This window comes from Podarcis vaucheri, assembly GCF_965113315.1.
Source record: "Podarcis vaucheri genome assembly, chromosome: 1".
NCBI lineage: Eukaryota > Metazoa > Chordata > Lepidosauria > Squamata > Lacertidae > Podarcis > Podarcis vaucheri.
This window is the reverse complement of record NC_138759.1, coordinates 127,788,115-127,810,517: the sequence shown is the minus strand read 5'-3', so window position 1 is coordinate 127,810,517 and position 22,403 is coordinate 127,788,115. Positions and strand designations below refer to the sequence as shown.

Here is a 22,403-nt window from a genome sequence, read left to right as displayed (position 1 = left end):
ACTGAATGTCAGAGAAAGTGTGCTAGCCTGTAACAACTACCATTTCTCTACACCTCTGGCTAAGGTTGCTTCTACACCAAAATAACAACAACAACAATAATAATTGTTATTATTATTATTATTATCCCACTTTATTGAAATTCATTAATATCATTACAAATTTAATTTCACACATATACATACAAAGAAAAGAATCCTTAAGTTGAATTGCTATAAGATGTATATTTAAACTTCAAATTCCACTTAGATTTCCACTAACCTAAGATCAAATAATATTACATAAAATGATAAAATAATTGTTGACTTCCCATCATTTCCCAATATAGTTGACATTAATGATTTTGAATGTACTTATAATTATTACCTTACTTTTAACGCACTTTCTAATACTTTCCTTCAACATATTGTACCAATTTTTCTTTGTTTCTTAATATTTTACTTTTTATTGCTGCCAAGGCACTGATTATTCACAATCAGCTGTATGCAGAATGAATATGGCACTATATTGTCTCACATTGCCCTTCTGCACAGCAAGATCTGGGTGTAATATTTACTCACAACTAGGCTCCATTTAACAAAGGACCCTTGCAACATTAATTAAAAGCTTCCACCTTTCAGGTTCTGCCCCATTTAATGTCCAGTACAACATTTTCATTTTTATGTTCAGCCCCTTAAAGGTAAAGGGACCCCTGACCATTAGGTCCAGTTGTGCCCGACTCTGGGGTTGCGGCGCTCATCTCGCTTTATTGGCCGAGGGAGCTGGCGTACAGCTTCCGGATCATGTAGCCAGCATGACTAAGCCGCTTCTGGCAAACCAGAGCAGCGCATGGAAAAGCCGTTTACCTTGCCGCTGGAGTGGTACCTATTTATCTACTTGCACTGGTGTGATTTCGAACTGCTAGGTTGGCAGGAGCAGGGACCGAGCAACGGGAGCTCACCCCGTCGCGGGGATTCGAACCGCCGACCTTCTGATCGGCAAGTCCTAGGCTCTGTGGTTTAACCCACAGCGCCGTCTGCGTCCCATTGTTCAGCCCCTTACATTAATCAATGAATGGGATTACTGAATGAATGGGATTTGTCCCTGTTCCCCAGAGGCGCAGGCTTTAATTATTGCTGTCCTTTCATTGAAGATCAACAACAATAACTTCCTTTTTACAGCAAAATAATACTATTGCAATATAACAGGAATAAAGTAAGAGCATGGCAGCAACCAGTAGTTTCAGCCAGCCACTGAAGAGAATACGAATAATTAAGGGACAAGATATCACTAATTCCCAGGCCATGTCAATAGGGAGCATTGGAAGGGGCAGGATTTGTAAGGGGAGAGTTTTCTGTTAAAGGAACAGTAGCCCCACAGTACTTAATAATAAATACCACTTACTTCTCTTTCTTTTTCATAAACCTTGCCTACTACAAAACTGTTATTCTGAATGATAAGCTTCTGTTCTTCTATTGCCTGCTCAAACTTTTTTGTCAACGATTGCTCTGTGGATAAGATTAGATTTTTAGGTCTGCATTAGTGTGTCACCAAAACTTTATATTTCTTAGTAATAAAGTCAATGTGCTTGAAACATTGGGCGCCATTTGCTAGCTGTGGGAGATTTACACAGGGGTGTCCTCTTAACAGAAGAGTGAAGGTTGGTTGCTTTTACATTAGGGATCTTTAGTGCCACAACCACCTGGAAGCAGAATTAAAATCATGGTTCCATATGGCACTTAATATAGAGCAGTCTTTGCCATAGAGATCCAGCAGTGCCCATTTAGATGGAAAATGTATATTTCTGCAGAAATGTCCCGTTCATAAAAGGTTCCGCTTTCCCCTACAGCTGACCTGTCGTCTCCTCCTTGCCTCTTTATTTTAATGTGGCTTCTGCTACTCAGCTTTCACCTTAACAATGAGTTGCTTCCTGTTATAAGAAAAAACTTGCTCCTTTTCCCTTATGGGGAACCCAAGAGCCCGTATAGAGTCCTTATGTAGGTTCTCTATTGGTAGGAGAAAATTGTTGTTGTTTAGTCGTTTAGTTGTTTAGTTGTGTCCGACTCTTCATGACCCCATGGACCAGAGCACTCCAGGCCCTCCTTCAGAATGGATAGGTTTGATCTTCTTGCAGTCCATGGGACTCTCAAGAGTCTCCTCCAACACCATAATTCAAAAGCATCAATTCTTCTGCGGTCAGCCTTCTTTATGGTCCAGCTCTCGCTTCCATACATCACTACTGGGAAAACCATAGCTTTAACTATACGGGCCTTTGTTGGCAAGGTGACGTCTCTGCTTTTTAAGATGCTGTCTAGGTTTGTCATTGCTTTTCTCCCAAGAAGCAGGCGTCTTTTAATTTTGTGACTGCTGTCACCATCTGCAGTGATCATGGAGCCCAAGAAAGTAAAATCTTTCACTGCCTCCACTTCTTCCCCTTCTATTTGCTAGGAGGTGATGGGCCCAGAGGCCAATCAGACAATCTTGAGAAGCAAGGCAGCTAGTAAGCCTGAGCTTTATTAAATTGTTGCAACAGGGTGCTCACACACACACACACACACACCCGCGCATGCAGGAGGGAGGAAGAACCCAGAACATTGGTGTGCAAGCTCTTATATAGACTTTTGAAATGGCCACCCTGTAGCTCAAGGCCACCCCCCCCCCAATACATCATACATACATCACTGAAGGGACAGTCTACAGCAGAAAACCTGTCTGCCAGGATACCTGATAATGGTCACTGATTGCTTTTACCTGGGCATCCTGGCCATTCTTTTGTGATGGTAAATACTCACTTCCTGAATCCAGGTCACAGGCTCACCCTATTCATACACAGATACACCCTTAAGACAGGATTTGTGAGCAAAGAGACAATGGGGAGCTTCCCCCATTTCCTTCCTCCTTGTAGAGAAAAATTTGAGGTCAATTTGGGAGAGTCAAAATGGTTTCAGGACTGTTTTCCTGTACTGTTTCCGACATGTGGTTTTTATATTTTTGTATGTGTTTGCCTGGTACATTTATGAACATTTATTTTCTATCTTATCATTCTCTTAACACTTCCTATCCATTAACATGGACCTTCCTGAATTACCCTTCATTGCAATTCCTTTTCTGTTTGCAAGATGGGAGCATGGGTGGGCCCTTAATCATCCCTTTCCTCTTCGCAGCCAAAGCAAACTCTCGTTAATTGAGATCTTGCAAAGGAAAAAAAGAGAGTCAATGAGCAATTTGCTCTGGTTGCAGAGAGGATATCACCCACCCATCTGACTCCACAGGGAAGAGGAACATTTATCAGAATGAGCCAAGCCAAGCCAAAAAAACATGGAACTTCGTAAATTCAGATGAGAGAGAACAGAGTTCAAACTGGACTCAGGTCAAAAGGCAAATAACTGAGGTTCAAATCGTTGCACACATGCAGAGATATAAGGAGGTGTCATTTTCCGTTCTGCCCTCCATTTTTCATTTGCAGCAGCGTTTCAGTGCTGCTGCAGTTTGTCTTCTGGCAAAAGCTACATTATCTGTCTTGCTGTCTATGGTGGTGAAATAATGTAATGCCGTCAAGTTATTCCACCCGATTCATTTCAGTGCAAAGGAAACGCAACGTCAATGGTGGGGGTGGGGAGTAATCAGTTACGTATCATCTGCAGACTGAAAGCAATAAAGGCAGCAAATACCGTATTCACCAGATGGATTTGCATGGGCAAACGCCATTTCCCTTTCAACCCAAATACTCTGGCACTGCTATATACAATAAAGGTAAAGGGACCCCTGAACATTAGGTCCAGTCATGGCTGACTCTGGGGTTGCGGCGCTCATCTCGCTTTATTGGCCGAAGGAGCTGGTGTACAGCTTCCGGGTCATGTGGCCAGCATGACTAAGCCGCTTCTGGCGAACCAGAGCAGCACACGGAAACGCCGTTTACCTTCCCGCCAGAGTGGTACCTATTTATCTACTTGCACTTTGACGTGCTTTCAAACTGCTAGGTTGGCAGGAGCAGGGACCGAGCAACGAGAGCTCACCCCGTTGCGGGGATTCGAACCGCCGACCTTCTGATCGGCAAGTCCTAGGCTTTGTGGTTTAACCCACAGCGCCACCCGCGTCCCGCACACAATACAAATAAGATGCAACCCCTCTCTTGTACTCACTTTGTTGTAACAAGGCCTTCTCCCGTTCAGTCCTTTCACTCTTTTTCCATTCCGCTTGCCTTCTCAGCCACTTCTCCTCCATTTCATCAGAAATACTATCCTAAAGAGAGAGAAAATGATTATTTTTTTTAAATGTAGGTGCCAATTTAAAGGGGAGTCCTAACGTCCGGGCAGCCCAGGACCTCCATAAACACTGCTGAGGCTTGCGTGCCGGAGAGGTCACTTTGGTGGTGCTAACGTAGCGGTTTGACTTCACCCCTGGAAGCGTACTGTTGGGAAACTGTGTATGTGCAGCTACTCACACAGAGTCAATTAAGGTTTGGCAGACAGCCAGAAGGCAATCTGAAGGAGTAAGTCTGCCTGGTGATAACAGAGACATGGAGATAGCTCCCTGATTGGTCAAGCTCTCTCAAGGGAGTGATAATCAATGACCTACTAACTGGAGTGTGTTAGTTCAGTGTTCAGAGTGCAGTGTGTCAGTGAGTGTAGGAGTTGTGAGTCGTGTCAGAGAGAGCTAGCATAAGATCCGTGTTCTGTTCCTGTAAAATAGTCCACTGTATATAATAAACACCTAACTACAAGTTCCTGGTTCCTGCTTCGTCTATCCTGTCTGCAGCTAAGTTTCCGATTGCTTCCGTGGATTCTGCGTTTACTCTGCTAGGTCTGGCTAAGGTCCTTCAACTAGTCAGAAAGTTGTGAAACACCAAACAGGTTTTGCCAATACGTACTCCATTGTCTCTTGGGACAGACGGATGCCAACAACCAGACGGCAATTTTATACCCTCTTTTGCCTGCAAGTCTTCAAAGTACTTCAGGGGAACACTGGTTATGAATCAGAAAACGGGGAAGGGGTGGCAACTTTGCAAGAGCATCTGAGGCAGCCTGATCGTCCTTCCTTTTCTGTACGGGGTTCAGAAGACTCCAGGCATTGCAGATTAATTTTGCCACTTCTGGATTCCCTGTCATTGCTGAGGTAGGCAGTCAGTTGGACTGGGACTGCAGCAACACTGGCTCTGGCTGTAGACCAAGCAGCCATGAAATGCAAGATGTCTGTGACAACTGGACTGCAGTCTTTCATGAGCACCGCAAAATCTTAGGCAACAAACTAACTGTTGGTCTTTAAGGCTCGTAGGAGACTCGTAGGAGTTTAGGATTACCTCAGGCAGGTGGTATAATTTAAATCTTACCTGGTACACACGGAACGCATTCTTCAGATACTTGTATTCCTTCTGCATCCCAGCTAAGGGGTGGAAGGGGAAAATAAAATGCTCCACACATGGAACTACCAAAATCAAACAGTTGCTTCTCAGTTCTCTCCCTGAAGGGAAATGAATTGGCTGCTCGGCCAACAACATGCCTTCCCCAGAAATTAACAGCAAATTAGAAATACAATGGTCATGTCTGGCTGCTCACAGTCAAAGGCTTCTTCCCACCACACTCTTTGAAGAGAAGAGCAAGACCCCCAGAGGGACCAGTGATGTTCTGCCACCCTCAGAGGGAATTGCACAGCAAAAACATGGCTGCCCCCAGTGTTCACGTCTAACCGTGGGGGCATTATAACTTGCCGCTTTGAGGCTTCTAGCATTAACAGACAAGGACCTGTATGTCTTGTCCCTTGCTTTTTTAATTGGGTTTTATAAACAAGAATAATGTTATACAAAAAAGTATACCAAGTTTTCTCATGTCATTTGTATATCACAAAAATAGCATAATAAATGTGGAAAAATAGGTACAACATGTTTCATTATTAGTGGTCAGTGTATGAGTACTTGGTTTATGAATTGGTTTAACCATTTGGAAGAAGAAGAAGAAGAAGAAGACGAAGAAGAAGAAGAAGAAGACGAAGAAGAAGAAGAAGAAGAAGAAGAAGAAGAAGAAGAAGAAGAAGAAGAAGAAGAAGAAGGGGAAGGGGGGAGTGTGGGTGGGGTGGGGTAGTTATGCTTCTGTTATTCTACTTAGTGTGTGTGAGGGGTTGTGTCAGTGTTACTTGTATGGGTTCTCTTACTATTCACTTGTTGTATTTCCTTGGAGGTGAGAGAGGTTGGGGTTGGCTTAGGGTGTGGTTGGTTGTCTTTGGTTGGCTGTGGTGAGAATTGTTTTTGTGTGTGAGCGGGGTGTGAGTGTGTATTTTTGAATCAGGTTTGCCAGATTCATAGGCTGTCGGGGATCTTGTCCCTTGTTATAGGTCTTATTGGCCCACAATTTTTATCATAATACCTTTGATTGGTTCTGCATGCTTATAATCAACTCCTATCCTATCCTCTGTTCGAAGGCACAGAACATTCAGAACCTTCCTGCTTAACAGATAGATGATCCCAAATCAGATGTTCCTCAGCTCCTGAGATCAGGCATATCCAAAGTCCATTTTGGGGGCCTAATCCAGCCCACCTGTCAATTTAATCTGGCCCCCTGTGGCAGTATATGTCCTGGGGTAAAATCCTAAATTTTACTTTGGAGTAAAATTGTAAAAAAACACCTCAACAATTTAGCTTAACAGCTTCAATCCTAACAACTTTGCTCGCCTCTCACGTATGCCCACTTCATCAAATCTGGCCCTAGAATCATAGAATCATAGAGTTGGAAGAGACCACAAGGGCCATCGAGTCCAACCCCCTGCCAAGCAGGAAACACCATCAGAGCACTCCTGACATATGGTTGTCAAGCCTCTGCTTAAAGACCTCCAAAGTAGGAGACTCCACCACACTCCTTGGCAGCAAATTCCACTGTCGAACAGCTCTTACTGTCAGGAAGTTCTTCCTAATGTTTAGGTGGAATCTTCTTTCTTGTAGTTTGGATCCATTGCTCTGTTTCCGCTTCTCTGGAGCAGCAGAAAACAACCTTTCTCCCTCCTCTATGTGACATCCTTTTATATATTTGAACATGGCTATCATATCACCCCTTAACCTCCTCTTCTCCAGGCTAAACATGCCCAGCTCCCTTAGCCGTTCCTCATAAGGCATCGTTTCCAGGCCTTTGACCATTTTGGTTGCCCTCTTTGAAAAAAGTTTGGGCACCCCTGGCTGAGATGTTTTAAAAAGCTGCTCTGTGGCCTTCTTGATTTTACAAAGGCAGGGAAGAAGAAGAGGTTTTGTTGTCATTGTCAGGCAGCCAGGGGTCTCCTTATTGGGCTCCCTGCAGGCCTGGAACTGCCACTCATCCCAGTCATTGTGAGGCTGCCACCCTGAGGCAATTGCCTCAGTGAGCCTCATAGATGGGCCGGTCTTGACTGGTTGTAAATAAGAAGGGAGGTAGCTGCGGGGCTGGCTGAGGACTAGCTAAGGCTGAGGACTAGCTAAGGTTGGACCAGCCTCCACTGCAACTAGGACTGCCGGAATACTACTGTACAGTGTAACAGGTAGTTTGGCCCCCAAGTCCTACCCAGCTTCTCCTGGGCGTGCGCCCTCTCGTTTCGCAGCTCTTTCTTGTACTGCTCTTCCAAGGCGTTCATCTCTGCTGCATGGTGTGACTGCATCTCCCTGCAAAGACAACGTAGCTTTCGATTAGAATTACCCAGCAAGCTGCTTTGATTAAAAGACAACAACAATGGAATGCTATTTGTGCACAGCCTCCTCTTGCCGCAATGGAACTTCACTGCCTCTCCTCTCTTGCTACAGCCCTCTGTGCAGTGTTCAAATCTGCTCCAGGGGGTTGGAGGGCCCTCTGAAGTAGATCAGGGATAGTGGAAGAGAGGATCTTCTCAGGTGACTGTGGATTCTGCCTAATATCAATCATGTACTACTAGTACCACTATTTATTATTTGGGTGTAAAAGGTAAAGGGACTCCTGACCATCAGGTCCAGTCGTGGCCGACTCTGGGGTTGCGGTGCTCATCTCGCTTTATTGGCCGAGTGAGCCGGCGTACAGCTTCCAGGTCATGTTGCCAGCATGACCAAGCCGCTTCTGGTGAACCAGAGCAGCCCATGGAAATGCCGTTTACGTTTCCGCACAAGCGGTACCTATTTATCTACTTGTACTTGGACGTGCTTTCGAAGTGCTAGGTTGGCAGGAGCAATGGGAGCTCACCCCGTCACGGGGATTTGAACCGCCGACCTTCCGACCGGCAAGTCCTAGCCTCTGTGGTTTAACCCACAGCGCCAACCGGAGTAGATTATGTGGGTGGGTGGGTGTTATTATTCAGTTCTAAACTGCTTTGAGAATACCGCCACTTATTCTTATTAAAAATATCTATTTTTTAAATACAGCTGTACAGTGTTTTGAGAATAACACCTATACCAACAGGAGCAAAACCAACAAGTTTATTTATTTAATTATTCTTCCCACAGAACTTTCTGCGTCACATCGTCCAATCGTTACTTCAGTAGTCCTTTATGAGCGTATTCTGCAACATGCCACTCACACAATGGTCACAGTGGTGAGACTTTCGTACGCACACAAATGGAAAGATTCATCCCTGCCTACCTCCGTGGAGGAATGGTTTGTTAAAATCATTGCGCTTAGCTAAGACTGGCAAAGGTGACAAATTTAATGAGAAGAGAAAATGCATTGACAACATTTAATAAAGATTGGAAACTCCTTATAGATTTTTTTGCAGGAAAAAGAAAACAAACGTATGGTCTCTGGGTTTGAGGATTAAAGAAAGATACTGGTTTATAGAAAGTGGAATTGTTAGTGTTATTATGGAGTGAATGTTTTGAATAATTTTCTATATATAGCTGAAGTTCTGTTTTTGCCTTCCTTCCTTTTCTCTCTTTTTCTTTTCTTCCTTTTGGTTTGTGGTTGTTTGTTTTAAAAAAATTAGGGTTTTTTTAATCTTTGATTTAAAAATTGGATATTTGATGTTAACCCTTTGTAAATTCTCTTTCAAACTTCAATAAAATCTATTGAAATAATAATGATCCCAGTGTGTCAGTGGTAGATTTATACCAAACTGGCTGTAGATAGAAATATATATATAAATTTAAAAAATGGTCTAGTAGCACCTTAGAGACCAACTAAGTTTGTTCTTGGTATGAGCTTTCGTGTGCATGCACACTTCTTCAGATACACTGAAACAGAAGTCGCCAGACCTTTATATATAGTGAGAGGGTGGGGAGGGGTATTACTCAGAAGGGCGGAGCAGTGGCTTAGCGTGGGGGGTGCAGGGGGGGCCGGCCGCACCGGCCGCAACTTCGGGGGGGGGCACGCTCGCTGCTTCTGGAGTCGCCGACGAGCCTCGGGCGCAGGCTGTAGCAGAGCCCCATGTCTCGTGGAACCGACGAGCTGGCAGCGGCTCTCAGCGCTCGCCGCGGTCCCCGCGCGTCAGGGCCGCGGAGGGCGCGCCAGGCAGCCCCTCCTCACCGACGGGCAGTGTTCGCCTCGGCCAGCGCGCTGGGCTGGCCGCGTGGAGTCGCCGAGAAGCCGCCGCCGCCTGCCATGCCGCCCTGGCTGCTTCAACCGCGTCCGACAGCCGGCTCGAGGCTCCTTCCGGCCGGGTCTCCCGACGGGGCGCTGCGGGTGGAGGCTCCGGCACCAAGCGCCACGCCGCCCAGGCTCGGGTCGCTGTCTGGACGAGCGCAGCCCGCCAAACGCGCCATCGGCGGCGAATGAAGCGCCCAGCTGGAGCCACCTGCCCACCTGCCCCGACGGGGCCCCCCCACCCGCGCCGGAGGCCGGCCGACGCACTGGCCCCAGAGCCGCCCCCTCCCCGCGCCAGAAAGAAGCCGCGTCGGGACTAGCCGGGCCGGGGAGGGAGACTGAGAAGGCTGCGCCGCGACGCCCAAAGACGCGCGTCTTGGCGCAAAGGGGCCCGCGGCACCCAGACACGGAAGGGACCCTCTCCCCCTGACCCGCCACTGAACTGCAATTTCCAGCTCCCTTGGCAAATCCCAGTCCCCAATCCTCAAGATGCTTTATTTGAGGCAGGGGTCCTTTAATTGCAAAAACAACACCACGGAGGGCAGTAGTCACCACGAAGTTTGCCCCAGAGTAGAGCCATCAGTATTAATGACCATGGTTAGGGGTTAGGGGGCGCAAATTACTTGCCTTGCCCCGGGTGCTGATAACCCAGCTACGCCGCTGGGGCGGTGGGAATGGGTGATTGGCTGATAGGTGTCTGTACATAATTCTGTCTGTACATAATTCCACTTGATCTCCCCCAATGTTACTACATTATTTCCGCCTGTGGAGGGAGCTCTCCCGCAATAACAGTGCAAGAAAAGTTGGACCAAAAACAGAATCCCCAGCATTTGCAGCGTAAAAAATTACAGAATTTCATTTGGAAGCGACAGAACTTGCACCAACTGGAAACAGAGCAGGGTGTCCTCTCCAAAACTTTTGCAGGCGCGAACGGTGCTGAAAGAGGAATTGTGTGTAACCACCCAGATACCACTGGAAGCAGAAATCATCATGAACGCGCAATCAATAGGCTATCTGGAGGAGCCCGCAGGGGAATGGTCTGCCTTTTCTTAGGTTAAACTAGACATTACGTTAAATATTTCTTTGCATCGAATGCATACTTTAAAAAAATGCCAATAGAATGGCAAACCAAGTTGATGGACTATGCCGAAATGGCAAAATTAACTGGCAAGCTCAGGAATCAAGAAGACAAGGAATTAAAAAAAAGGGGGGGAAATGTTTATATTGTATACACAAAATCGTTGCAAACAGGTCAAAACATTAGCAGGATTTTAGATACACTTGTAATGTAATAGAGCGTATAGATAACTTAGGAAGATGAAAAATTGGAGAAGTATGTGCATATGTATCTAATGACTAGATCAGAATGATGATATGGTTTTATTTGTAGATGTATCCTTTTTTTGTTGTTTTTTGTTTTGTTTTCCTTTCCTTTTTTTCGTATGTTCTGCTTTTCTTTCTTGTTTGTATAGCATTATTTTGGATCCAATGTTTGTAATTTTTGTTATGATTTTGCATTCAAAATAAAATAATTAAAAAAGGGAAAAAAAGAAAAATTGGAGAAGTACTGATATACAGCTGACAATAGAATTGAAAGGACCCATGAAGGGATGAGTGGAAAGTCAATAGATTCAGAGTGATCTCGATATTTGGATTTTGCACTGTTTTATGTTGTATGTTTATATAATTGAAAATAATAATAAAATATATAAAAAATAACAATAATTTAAAAACGCCAATAGTGGCTGTTGCGGGCAGGGTGGATCCTTTCCTCATCTATGCTGGCCCTGGCAAAAATGGCTCTTTTTGTGTTCCGGGACAGGGGAGGTTATCCAAAACAAAATGCAGAATAGCGGCTGCAAAATAAATGGATCCATCTTGCATGTAGAACTACCCATACCTCATTTTGTTTTCGTGTTCCTCTTGCATTTCATTCCTTTTGTCTTCCATCTCTTTCTCCAACTAGGAAAAGAAAGAGACAATAACCTCTGTATAAAGGTGAATGAGGGGAGCTGCCTTTACAAGGTACCTTCAGGTACTTTCACAGCATATAGATTTTGTTTCTGTGATCAAGAGGCTCAACACAAACACAAACATAAACACAAACACACACATCTTCCTGGTTCCTCCATGCCAATTAATTGTATGGTAACCTTATGGGACACGGGTGGCGCTGTGGGTTAAACTACAGAGCCTAGGGCTTGCCGATCAGAAGGTCAGCGGTTCGAATCCCCGTGACGGGGTGAGCTCCCGTTGCTCGGTCCCAGCTCCTGTCCACCTAGCAGTTCAAAAGCACGTCAAAGTGCAAGTAGATAAATAGATACTGATCTGGCGGGAAGGTAAACGGCATTTTCGTGTGCTGCTCTGGTTCGCCAGAAGCGGCTTAGTCATGCAGGCCATATGACCCAGAAGCTGTACGCCGGCTCCCTCAGCCAATAAAGCGAGATGAGCTCCGCAACCCCAGAGTCGGCCATGACTGGACCTAATGGTCAGGGGTCCCTTTACCTTTACGTCACCTTTGCTCCAGAAATGCCAACTAAGAAATCTATTTCAACCAGCTTGACAGTTACTGCTTTTCAGAAGAAGCCTTGGCCAATGTGCTGCTCCCCAGATGTTTTGGACTGCAATTCCCATCACCCCTGATCACTGGTCATGCTAGCTGGGGATTATGGGAATTGTAGTCACATAGGCTACACCTGCCTGCATGATGGCAGAATCTTTTATAGTCTGGCATGCAAAGCATTAAGTGTTATCCTAAGTTGCTGGGTATGGATATAGAGCAGGGGTCAGCAAACTTTTTCAGCAGGGGGCTGGTCCACTGTCCCTCAGACCTTGTGGGGGGCCGGACTATATTTTGGAAAAAAATTTGAACATATTTGTATGCCCCACAAATAACCCAGAGATGCATTTTAAATAAAAGGATGCATTCTACTCATGTAAAAACATGCTGATTCCTGGACTGTCCACAAGCTGGATTTAGAAGGTGATTGGGCTGGATCCGGCCCCCGGGCCTTAGTTTGCCTACTCATGGTTTAGAGAGAGAAAAAACAGAGAGGCAAATGAGGGAAATTATGGGATAACTAGCCTCATATAACCGACATGTTTGGGTCTAATTAATGAATGAAAGGATTAATACCATAGCTGTCCTGCCAGCTTAGCTATGACACATCCCCTTGCTTTGGGATGAAATGGGCAATCCAGCCTATTGTTCACCCTCCAGTCTACCTGAGAAGCCCGGTGTGAAGAGGTTTGAGCTGGTGATCCTGCAAAACTGCATGGCTCTCACCAGCCACTCTTGTGTTCCTTTACCAAGAATCTAGGAACATTGACAACTTTGCAACTAAGCTACGTTTTTACTTTTCTGCCTGATGCATGGAAAAGCACATGTACCAGACCTTTGAAGTGTTTGTAAGTAAACCAATATTTTAACTTACCAAACTTGTGGCCTTTTCCTACGCTGAGGAAAGAGGGAAATTTTGGAGCGTACTTGAAAGGGCATACTAAAATTTAGGTCTAATAACATATATTCCAATGCTTTACTTTGCTACGTATTTTGTGATTTTAAATCTCTGCTGGGGTTCTCTCACCAAATAGTATTTGCCCTAAACTTGGATCTTGGCATCCAATGAATTCTACTTTCTACTTACTTTTTTTTTGCACCAACAAAAATTACAGTGGTTTTATATACATTGATGCTTTAACACAGCAATTGCTATCCTTCAGGCTGAGGGCCATGTCGACCCATGGTCAAACCTTGAGAGATCATTCAAACCATTCTCCTATCTCATTACAGTATATAGACTCCAACTGAGGAGGGTCCTTCATGGATCTGATGAAAAGGAGACTACTCTCCAAAAACTTATGTCCTTAATGGAGGATTCCAGTACAGTGGTACCTTGGGTTAAGTACTTAATTTGTTCTGGAGGTCCGTTCTCCCCCCCCCAATTTTTTTTATTGGTTTTCACAATATTACAGACAAACAAACACACAAGACAAACAAACATAAACCATAGCCTTATTAAAAATTACACTTATTAACTTTGTTAAGTGACTTCCTCACTTCTCCTTGGTTGAATTTCATTGCATGTGTTTTTAACGGTTTTCCAAATCCCAATTCTTATGAAATTTAACTTAAACATTAACATCCTTAAATCTTCACTGTATGGAATTAAACATATTAATTCATCACTTAACATAAATAAAATCCTAAGCCAATTAAGTATCTGCAAGCTATTTTCAATTAATTTGACTTAACAAATTTAACTAAAGGTAAAGGTAAAGGTACCCCTGCCCGAACGGGCCAGTCTTGACAGACTCTGGGGTTTGTGCGCCCATCTCACATCTATTGGCCGGGGGCCAGCGCTGTCCGCAGACACTTCCGGGTCACGTGGCCAGCGTGACAACGCTGCTCTGGTGAGCCAGAGCCGCACACGGAACGCCGTTTACCTTCCCGCTGGTAAGCGATACCTATTTATCTACTTGCCCCCGGGGGTGCTTTCGAACTGCTAGGTGGGCAGGCGCTGGGACCGAGCAGCGGGAGCGCACCCCGCCGCGGGGATTCGAACCGCCGACCTTTCGATCGGCAAGCCCTAGGCGCTGAGGCTTTAGCCCACAGCGCCACCCGCGTCAACAAATTTAACTAGATAATCATTAAATTTATTCCACTCTTCCTGATACTCCTCCTCCTTCTGGTCATGGACTCTTCCGGAGGTCCGTTCTTAACCTGAAACTGTTCTTAACCTGAAGCACCACTTTAGCTAATGGGGCCTCCCGCTGCCACCACGCGATTTCTGTTCTCATCCTGAAGCAAAGTTCTTTACCCGAGGTAATATTTCTGGGTTAGCGGAGTCTGTAACCTGAAGCGTATGTAACCTGAAGCGTATGTAACCCGAGGTACCACTGTACAAGGCTACATTTGCTAAGTTTCCAACAGCAGCACCCCAAATGGAAGTGACTCACCTGTTTGTGGCTAGCTTGGTGGTCTCGGCGCAATTGCTCCATTATAGCTGTGAGCTCAGAAATCTGTTCCACCAAGTCACCTATAATGTCCTCCCTGAAAGACCAACATTGTATCTTTACAGCGAAATTTGTTGGTTGGCAAATCTCATCATGTCGGAAGGATCAAGAGTGGGAAAATCAAGAACTGCAACTAAAACAGTTTATAGGATTCCCTTATCTGTTTGGCAGTCGGGGTTGAGGAGATGGTGGGGCCGAGGGGGTTTGCTGTCTGCACCAAGTTAAAACGGAGAAGGAAAAGAAACTGGTGCCGTACACCCTCTGTCTTATGTGGGGAGAGAAGGAAGTAAGTCTGGACGAAGTTTAAAGATAGGCTTTCCTTGCTCACAATGGAAGAGCCATTTCTCTCCATCTTTTCTATATGACTGCAAATGCTATTTTGTGGTTTCTATGAGTCTAATCTCTTCTCTTTGTCTGGAAGAGATCAGCGCTGGCGGGACCAAATGTCAGTGCAGCACAGTATACGCCAGGTGATGGAAGGCAGAGGAGCTTTGTTCCGTTCAGATTTTAAATCAAAGCTAAGCTTCATCCGGGATGTGGGTGGCACTGTGGGTTAAACCACAGAATCTAGGACTTGCCGATCAGAAGGTCGGCGGTTCGAATCTCCGCGACGGGGTGACCTCCCGTTGCTTGGTCCCTGCTCCTGCCAACCTAGCAGTTCGAAAGCACGCCAGTGCAAGTAGATAAATAGGTACCGCTCTGGCGGGAAGGTAAATGGTGTTTCCGTGCGCTGCTCTGGTTCGCCAGAAGCGGCTTAGTCATGCTGGCCACATGACCTGGAAGCTGTCTGCGGACAAACGCCGGCTCCCTCGGCCAATAAAGCGAGATGAGCGCCACAACTCCAGAGTCGGCCACGACTGGACCTAATGGTCAGGGGTCCCTTTACCTTTACCTTTTAAGCTTCATCCTTTCCTAATTGCAACGACTCTACAGAAGTTCAGAGCATCAAATCAAAGCATGTCAATGAGCAGCAGTCTCAGGATTATCCTCCAGCAAACAGGCTATTGCTTTGGGCAAGGCTTGCGTGGGTTTCAAGTTGGAAGGAGCAAGCGGGCAAACAAAATGTTCAGCAAACGCACTCCTCTCCCACTGCTCCAGCAGATCCACACCACATATATTTGAAGCACACCCAACACACTTTTGAAGTCCAAGATTCCCCGGCAAAAGAATTGTGGGAACTGTAGTTTGTTACAGGTGTTGGGTATGACAGCCCTCTGAGGGGAAATCTACGGTACCCATGATTATTTGTCATCTGCTTCAAATATGCATTGGATGTGCTTTGAATGTATGGGATAGGTATTTGGAATGGTCACACTGAAGCAGGTACTGTATCACTGGCTTATATGATACAGGGCTGTGAGAAATTTAAAGGTATCGGTTGCATGAGGCGTACACTCAGCTGGCAGCAATTTATAAATATTTTTATGAATATTTATCTGTAACTATTACCTATAAAAGGGACGTGGGTGGCGCTGTGGGTAAAACCTCAGTGCCTAGGACTTGCCGATCAGAAGGTTGCGGTTCGAATCCCCGCAACGGGGTGAGCTCCCGTTGCTCGGTCCCTGCTCCTGCCAACCTAGCAGTTCAAAAACGTGTCAAAGTGCAAGTAGATAATAGGTACCGCTCTGGCGGGAAGGTAAACGGCGTTTCCGTGCGCTGTTCTGGTTTGCCAGAAGCGGCTTAGTCATGCTGGCCACATGACCCGGAAGCTGTACGCCGGCTCCCTTGGCCAATAAAGCGAGATGAGCGCCGCAACCCCAGAGTCGGTCACGACTGGACCTAATGGTCAGGGGTCCCTTTACTTTTATTACCTATAAAGCAAACATGTATGCGCACACACATACATTGTTAACAGTGAGCCTAAAAGCCATGAAACAGAACAGGCAGAGCAAACCTCAAATGTACAGAAGACTGGCACAACGACTATTCACAACATTAGTAACTGGCAATGCAATGGTCCTATAATCGCTTGGCTAAAAACAACCTTCTTGGGAGAGAATCCCAGTCTAGATTAAGTGCCAAGCAAACCAAATTGCATTCAATAAAGCACTAAGGTCCATGCAAGGATTTCTCCTTCCGCAAGGGGAAGCGCTCTGCCTCTCCTTGCACTGCATGCTCCCTAAATCTGATTTGGGGTTCTCCCCAATGCTCCAGGACAGATTTGGGGGTGAGGGAAAATCCCAGCACAATACCGTATTTTTCGCTCTTTAAGACGCACCAGACCACAAGACGCACCGAGTTTTTGGAGGAGGAAAACAAGAAAAAATATATGCCGAATCTCAGAAGCCAGAACAGCAAGAGGGATCGCTACGCAGTGAAAGCAGCAATCCCTCTTGCTGTTCTGGCTTCTGGGATAGCTGCGCAGCCTGCATTTGCTCCATAAGACGCACACACATTTCCCCTTACTTTTTAGGAGGGAAAAAGTGAGTCTTATAGAGCAAAAAATATGGTAATTTAGTTGCAATCAAACTAGGGGACTGCAATGTTCAACTTTCTTCTTTTCATAGCTATAGATGGGCAGTCAGTGATGAAACCCTGCAATGCCCCGCCAGTAGGGAGAAATCTAAGGCTGACTGTCAGACAGGTAAGCACAGTTTCTTCCCAGTATGTGTCAAATACTCCACATAGAGGAGCAAAAGCGAAAACACTGAACTACCCCCAAAAAAGTCCACTGCAGACAGTTAGTACTCCAGAGCAGGGATGTGTGTGTGTGTGTGTGAGAGAGAGATAAACGAGTGTAAAGCTAAACCGGTAGTGTCAAATGGAACAGGGCCTCAGGCCTTCCTCCTGGCAATAATTCTTGTTGCCAGGGTAACAATGTGCAGTGACTTACTGAGCCACAATACATCTTGCAAGTTCCTGTCAAAGCAATATCCTGGAAGAAGGGGTGGCACTGAAGTGGGGGAAGGAAACCGGGAGGAGGATATCTTAAGTAACAATAGTTACTGTAATGCACAAAAAGGAAGCTGAGGTGACAGGGTTGTGTGAGGGGCGGGTAGATTGTACTTACGTTTCAAGCTTAGGTGGAGAACTGCAAAGAGAATTAAATGGGAGAGAGAGAGAGAGAGAGAGAGAGAGAGAGAGAGATGCTGTAAAGGCACCACTACTGTCAGCTAAACATATTCTCATTTCAAAATAGATGTACAGTGGTGCCCCGCAAGACGAATGCCTTGCAAGACGGAAAACCCGCTAGACAAAAGTGTTTTCCGTTTTTGAGCTGCTTCACAAGACGATTTTCCCTATGGGCTTGCTTTGCAAGACGAAAACGTCTTGCAAGTGTTCCGATTTTGTTCCACTCCCCCCCCTTTTTCTAAGCCACTAATAGCCTTTTGGCCGCTAATCCGCTAATCCTTTAATAGCCGCTAAGCCTTTAATAGCCGCTAAACCGCTAATAGCGCTAATCTGCTAAGCCGCTAATAGGGTTGCTTCGCAAGACGAAAAAACCGCTAGACGAAGAGACTCGCGGAACGGATTAATTTCGTCTTGCGAGGCACCACTGTATCAAAGGACTGATCTACACAGTACTGTGTGTGCATATGCGAGTTACAAACTGAATTCTGCTTCTTCCAATGCCTTTGCAAGTCACCTGTCTGGATGCAGATGACGTACACAGAAATTATATTCACTGCAGCCCAGTGACGAACATAGCCAAGAGCCACACAGGACACAATGCATCATGACGTGTGTCTTCAGGTGGCTAAACTGAGGACCTTCAATAGACTTTCTGGACACAGGTGTGTGTGTGTGTGTGTGTGTGTGTGTGTGTGTGTGTGTTTGTGAAGGCACAACTATCACCAACAAGGATGGATGAAAAAATTGGTTTGGTCCACATTTTAATGCGTATCTACATACCTCACACTTCCTACAACAATACGCAAACTGAAACGCAACCAAAAAGCTGCCATACATTAGGGGAAAGTGCATATAAATGCATATGTCAGTGGAAATAAAGATACAACGATGCATTATGAGGGGAAAACGCATGAAGAAAACGAGGAACTGAGAGAAACCATTATTAACAAACTTGTTGACGTTTGTAGTGGGCTCAAAAGGCATTAGACGGTGGAACTGTATCACCACATGATGCCTCCACACGTCAAGGAACGAGAATAAATTTGTGTGAACGTTGCCCACATTTGGCAAGCGTCTCCACCCCCATCGTTTTACCCGGACACAGGTCCAGCACCGAGGGCCTTCTGGCGGTTCCCTTACTGCGAGAAGCCAAGTTACAGGGAACCAGGCAGAAGGCCTTCTCAGTAGTGACACCTGCCCTGTGGAACGCCCTCCCACCAGATGTCAAAGAGAACAACTACTACCAGACTTTTAGAAGACATTTGAAGGCAGCCCTGTTTAGGGAAGCTTCTAATGTTTGATGTATTACAGTATTTTAATATTTTTTGGGAAGCCACCCAGAGTGGCTGGGGAAGCCCAGCCAGATGGATGGGATATAAATAATAAGTTGTTGTTGTTGTTGTTGTTGTTGTTGTTGTTGTTGTTGTTGTTGTTGTTGTTATTTAACTCCCTTGCTAGGTTGAAGGAAATGCAACACGTCTACAGATACCCTGCATGACCAATGTGAAAATTGCCTTACATAAATGTTGTTACTGTTTTACTGATTCTTCACACACTTGTGGAACAGAGGAGGCTGGTCCATTATGGGGTGTGGGCACTGCCCCACCAATCTCAGTCTGCCTTTTAGCCAGCCCCCCTTCTTACAAGCAGTCTAGGGGGTAGCCCTGGCTGCCAGCTTCCTTTGTCTTGCCCTCCATTTAGCCCTTGAACTCAGCAGGGAGAATGCAGAGCAAGCTGGAATTAATTGTCGTTGACCTCCAGCCAACAGTGCTGCATCATATATCCTCAAGTCCTCAAGTCAGGAAGAATGCTAGTTACTTGAGTAAGATTACCTGAGCACAGGGGGCTTGGGAAGCTCCTCGTCAGGCTTTTTCTTCTCAAAGAATTCCTCGCCCAGCGTGACACAGATACGATCCTTACTGTGAGACACGGTAAAGCCAGGAGTGATCTCATCTTCAATCTCCTTTGATATCTGGGGTTAAAACAAAAGGGGCTGCACTCTGTGGAATCCTAGCATTTAAAATCCAGTGCCCCTCAAACTGACAGATGCATTTATTTATTTTTAAGTGAAGCACCATATTCTCAAGGGCGTTGCGTTTGTGCTACACAAAGGAGGTACACAGAACAAGGAGTTGGGCGCATTTTATTGGAGCAAAACTTTTCAGTGAAGCCGTTCTCAGCCTCGGGATGCTTCCGTAACTTCAAGGCTGGACTCTTTTCCTCTAGAAATCCATCCAAATACATTTTAGAGAGCTGCGAAATTTCTTTTTTATTGGAAGAAAGCCCACTGAAAATCCCATCAATGGGCACTGACAACAGTGAGTGAACTTCACTCTGGATTTTGGATCTAAAATATCTTCCTCAACTATAAACAGGATGGACCCCGAGTAGACATTAACATAAGTTGTATATAATATACCAGATTTTTCGCTCTATAAGACACACCAGACCACAAGATGCACCTAGTTTTTGGAGGAGGAAAACAAGAAAAATATATATTCTGAATCCCAGAAGCCAGAACAGCAAGAGGGATCGCTGCACAGTGAAAGCCGCAATCCCTCTTGCTGTTCTGGCTTCTGGGATAGCTGTGCAGCCTGCATTCGCTCCATAAGATGCACACACATTTCCCCTTACTTTTTAGGAGGGAAAAAGTGAGTCTTATAGAGCAAAAAATATGGTAACTGAAAAGTATAGAAACAGAGTTTGGGGTCTATGAAGACTCCTCCAAAATCGAAACTTGTTTTTCTTACTTAAGAAGGTTGTTGCAAAGAGGAAGGAAAGAAGATTGCAAATTTAAAAAGGGAATAAATGTTTTGTTCTACTCACATCTCGAGGCTCCCTGCTTCTTAGTGGTTGTGCGTTAGGTCTGCAAAATTTCAGTCTGAAACAAGACAATGATGTGACTTGTAAAAAAGGGTTCCCTATCCCATTCAAAACAGGATCCATGAGTTTCTCTTATACACAGGTGGAAAGAACATTTATTTCTGAAAGTTACATCTTCTCACGTAAGATAATTATTTTTTATATGAATGCATATAAAGTTACACTTTGATAACTGGATTTCTGTACACAGCAGCAGGGAAAGGCATGTTGCTTCTCAAGCTTTTAAAAACTTGACAACTGAGTTGTCTGAAGAATTTTCCTTGTAGCAATTCGCTTGACTGATCCATCATCCTCTTTCAAATAAATAGCTGCCAGCTTGTACAATGATTTCATTTGACATTTGCTTATAATTGCTTTGCATTTTGCAGAAGAGCTATAGCACTGCTTGTCGCTTTCAATCCATCGATGTTACCTGCTCTTCAGCTAAGCAGGATTACAGTGTTTATACACAGGATTCCTTCTGCTTCTGATTCTCTCATGGCAGCAAGCACATGCAACAGGAGACTACTGGAATAGTTTGGTTTGTAATAAAGGTAAAGGGTAAAGGGACCCCTGACCATTAGGTCCAGTTGTGATCGACTCTGGGGTTGCGGCGCTCATCTCGCTTTATTGGCCGAGGGAGCCGGCGTACAGCTTCCGGGTCATGTGGCCAGCATGACTAAGCCGCTTCTGGCAAACCAGAGCAGCGCACGGAAACGCCGTTTACCTTCCTGCCAGAGTGGTACCTATTTATCTACTTGCACTTTGACGTGCTTTCGAACTGCTAGGTTGGCAGGAGCAGGGACCGAGCAATGGGAGTTCACCCCGCCGCAGGGATTCGAACCGCCGACCTTCTGATTGGCAAGTCCTAGGCTCTGTGGTTTTGTAATACTGCACTGTAAAATACAATGGAAGCAATCCAGAGATACCTGGAAGCTGGCCCACAACATCCACTAATTTGAAGCATTTCACAACTGTCGTTTGGGGGAAATGTGGTGTCGTTTTTTGTGTTGCCTTGCTGTATGAGTACGGTGAGTTTGTGCACATGTGAAGGTTTTAGCATTCCTATCCAAACCACTACGGAGCACCCTAACTGGGCAGAAAAGGCAGGATATGAATGATATTAAAATATAGAAATAAATCTTATTATGGAGGCATCTACATAACATGAGAGCATAGGAAGAGAACTGCTGGGCAAGTTCAGCACCTTGTTTTTGCAGTGGCAAACTAGATGTACCTGGGACTAATGGAGCAAGAACGGGGTGGGGAGCCCCGGTGTCTAGGGGGGGTGGGAGAGAAGAAGAAGGGAAGGCCCTTCTGGACTCCCTTCCCTGCAAAATTCCATGATGGGGAGAAGCTGAAGGTGCCTGGGAATTGTCCCGGTCAGTGGCGTAGCGTGGGGGGTGCCAGGGGTGCCGGCCGCACCGGGCGCAACATTTGGGGGGGGGCGCGAGTCCAGAGGGAAGGAACAATTTCCTTCCTCCACCGGGCTCCCTGCCGCCACCGCCAGCCTTGCGCCCTAGCGCGCGCGCCCCCCGCCGTCGCTGCGGCTGCGCTCCACTCACTGCTCGCAGGAGGAGCAGCCACTGCAGCAGCGCCGCCGCCGCCACCGACGCCTGGCCGGGCACGGGCAGCCTCCGCACCCCGCAGCCGCCGCCATCCCCTCGGCCCAGCCACAGGCGGCGGCTGCTTCTGCCGACTGGGAGGGAGGAGAGCTCCGAGGGGCCTCGCCGCGCCCTGCGCTCCCCAAAACCCTCCGAGAGGAAGCCGGCGGGCGGGCGAGGGTCTCCCGGCAGAAGGGGGCGCCGCTGGCTCCGGCTCTCAGCGCAAGTCTCAGCCGCGGGGGGGGGGGGCGAGGACGGAGCACGGCTGGAAGCCCCCGGACCCGGCCGGGAGGAGGAGAGGCGCTCGTCAAGCCCGGATCTGGAGCTCCACCTACAGCCCAAGGAGAGGAGGGGGCGGGGAGGCACCCGGGGGGA

At 46.2% G+C, this 22,403-nt stretch overlaps 1 protein-coding gene across 4 annotated transcripts in view; it reads right to left on the bottom strand.

Moving 5' to 3' along the window:
- Positions 1 to 22,403, bottom strand: part of FLACC1 (flagellum associated containing coiled-coil domains 1) — a 34,837-nt gene that overhangs the window by 7,061 nt on the left and 5,373 nt on the right. For all 4 annotated transcript variants that reach the window (XM_082203323.1, XM_082203322.1, XM_082203324.1 and 1 more), the window contains 9 exons: positions 20,389 to 20,443; positions 19,395 to 19,534; positions 17,501 to 17,521; positions 14,434 to 14,527; positions 11,375 to 11,436; positions 7,498 to 7,595; positions 5,307 to 5,359; positions 4,120 to 4,219; positions 1,382 to 1,485 (listed from right to left, as the gene is read on the bottom strand). In XM_082203323.1, the coding sequence (XP_082059449.1) occupies positions 1,382 to 1,485; positions 4,120 to 4,219; positions 5,307 to 5,359; positions 7,498 to 7,595; positions 11,375 to 11,436; positions 14,434 to 14,527; positions 17,501 to 17,521; positions 19,395 to 19,534; positions 20,389 to 20,443 (727 nt within the window). The remainder of the gene's footprint in view (positions 1 to 1,381; positions 1,486 to 4,119; positions 4,220 to 5,306; positions 5,360 to 7,497; positions 7,596 to 11,374; positions 11,437 to 14,433; positions 14,528 to 17,500; positions 17,522 to 19,394; positions 19,535 to 20,388; positions 20,444 to 22,403) is intronic.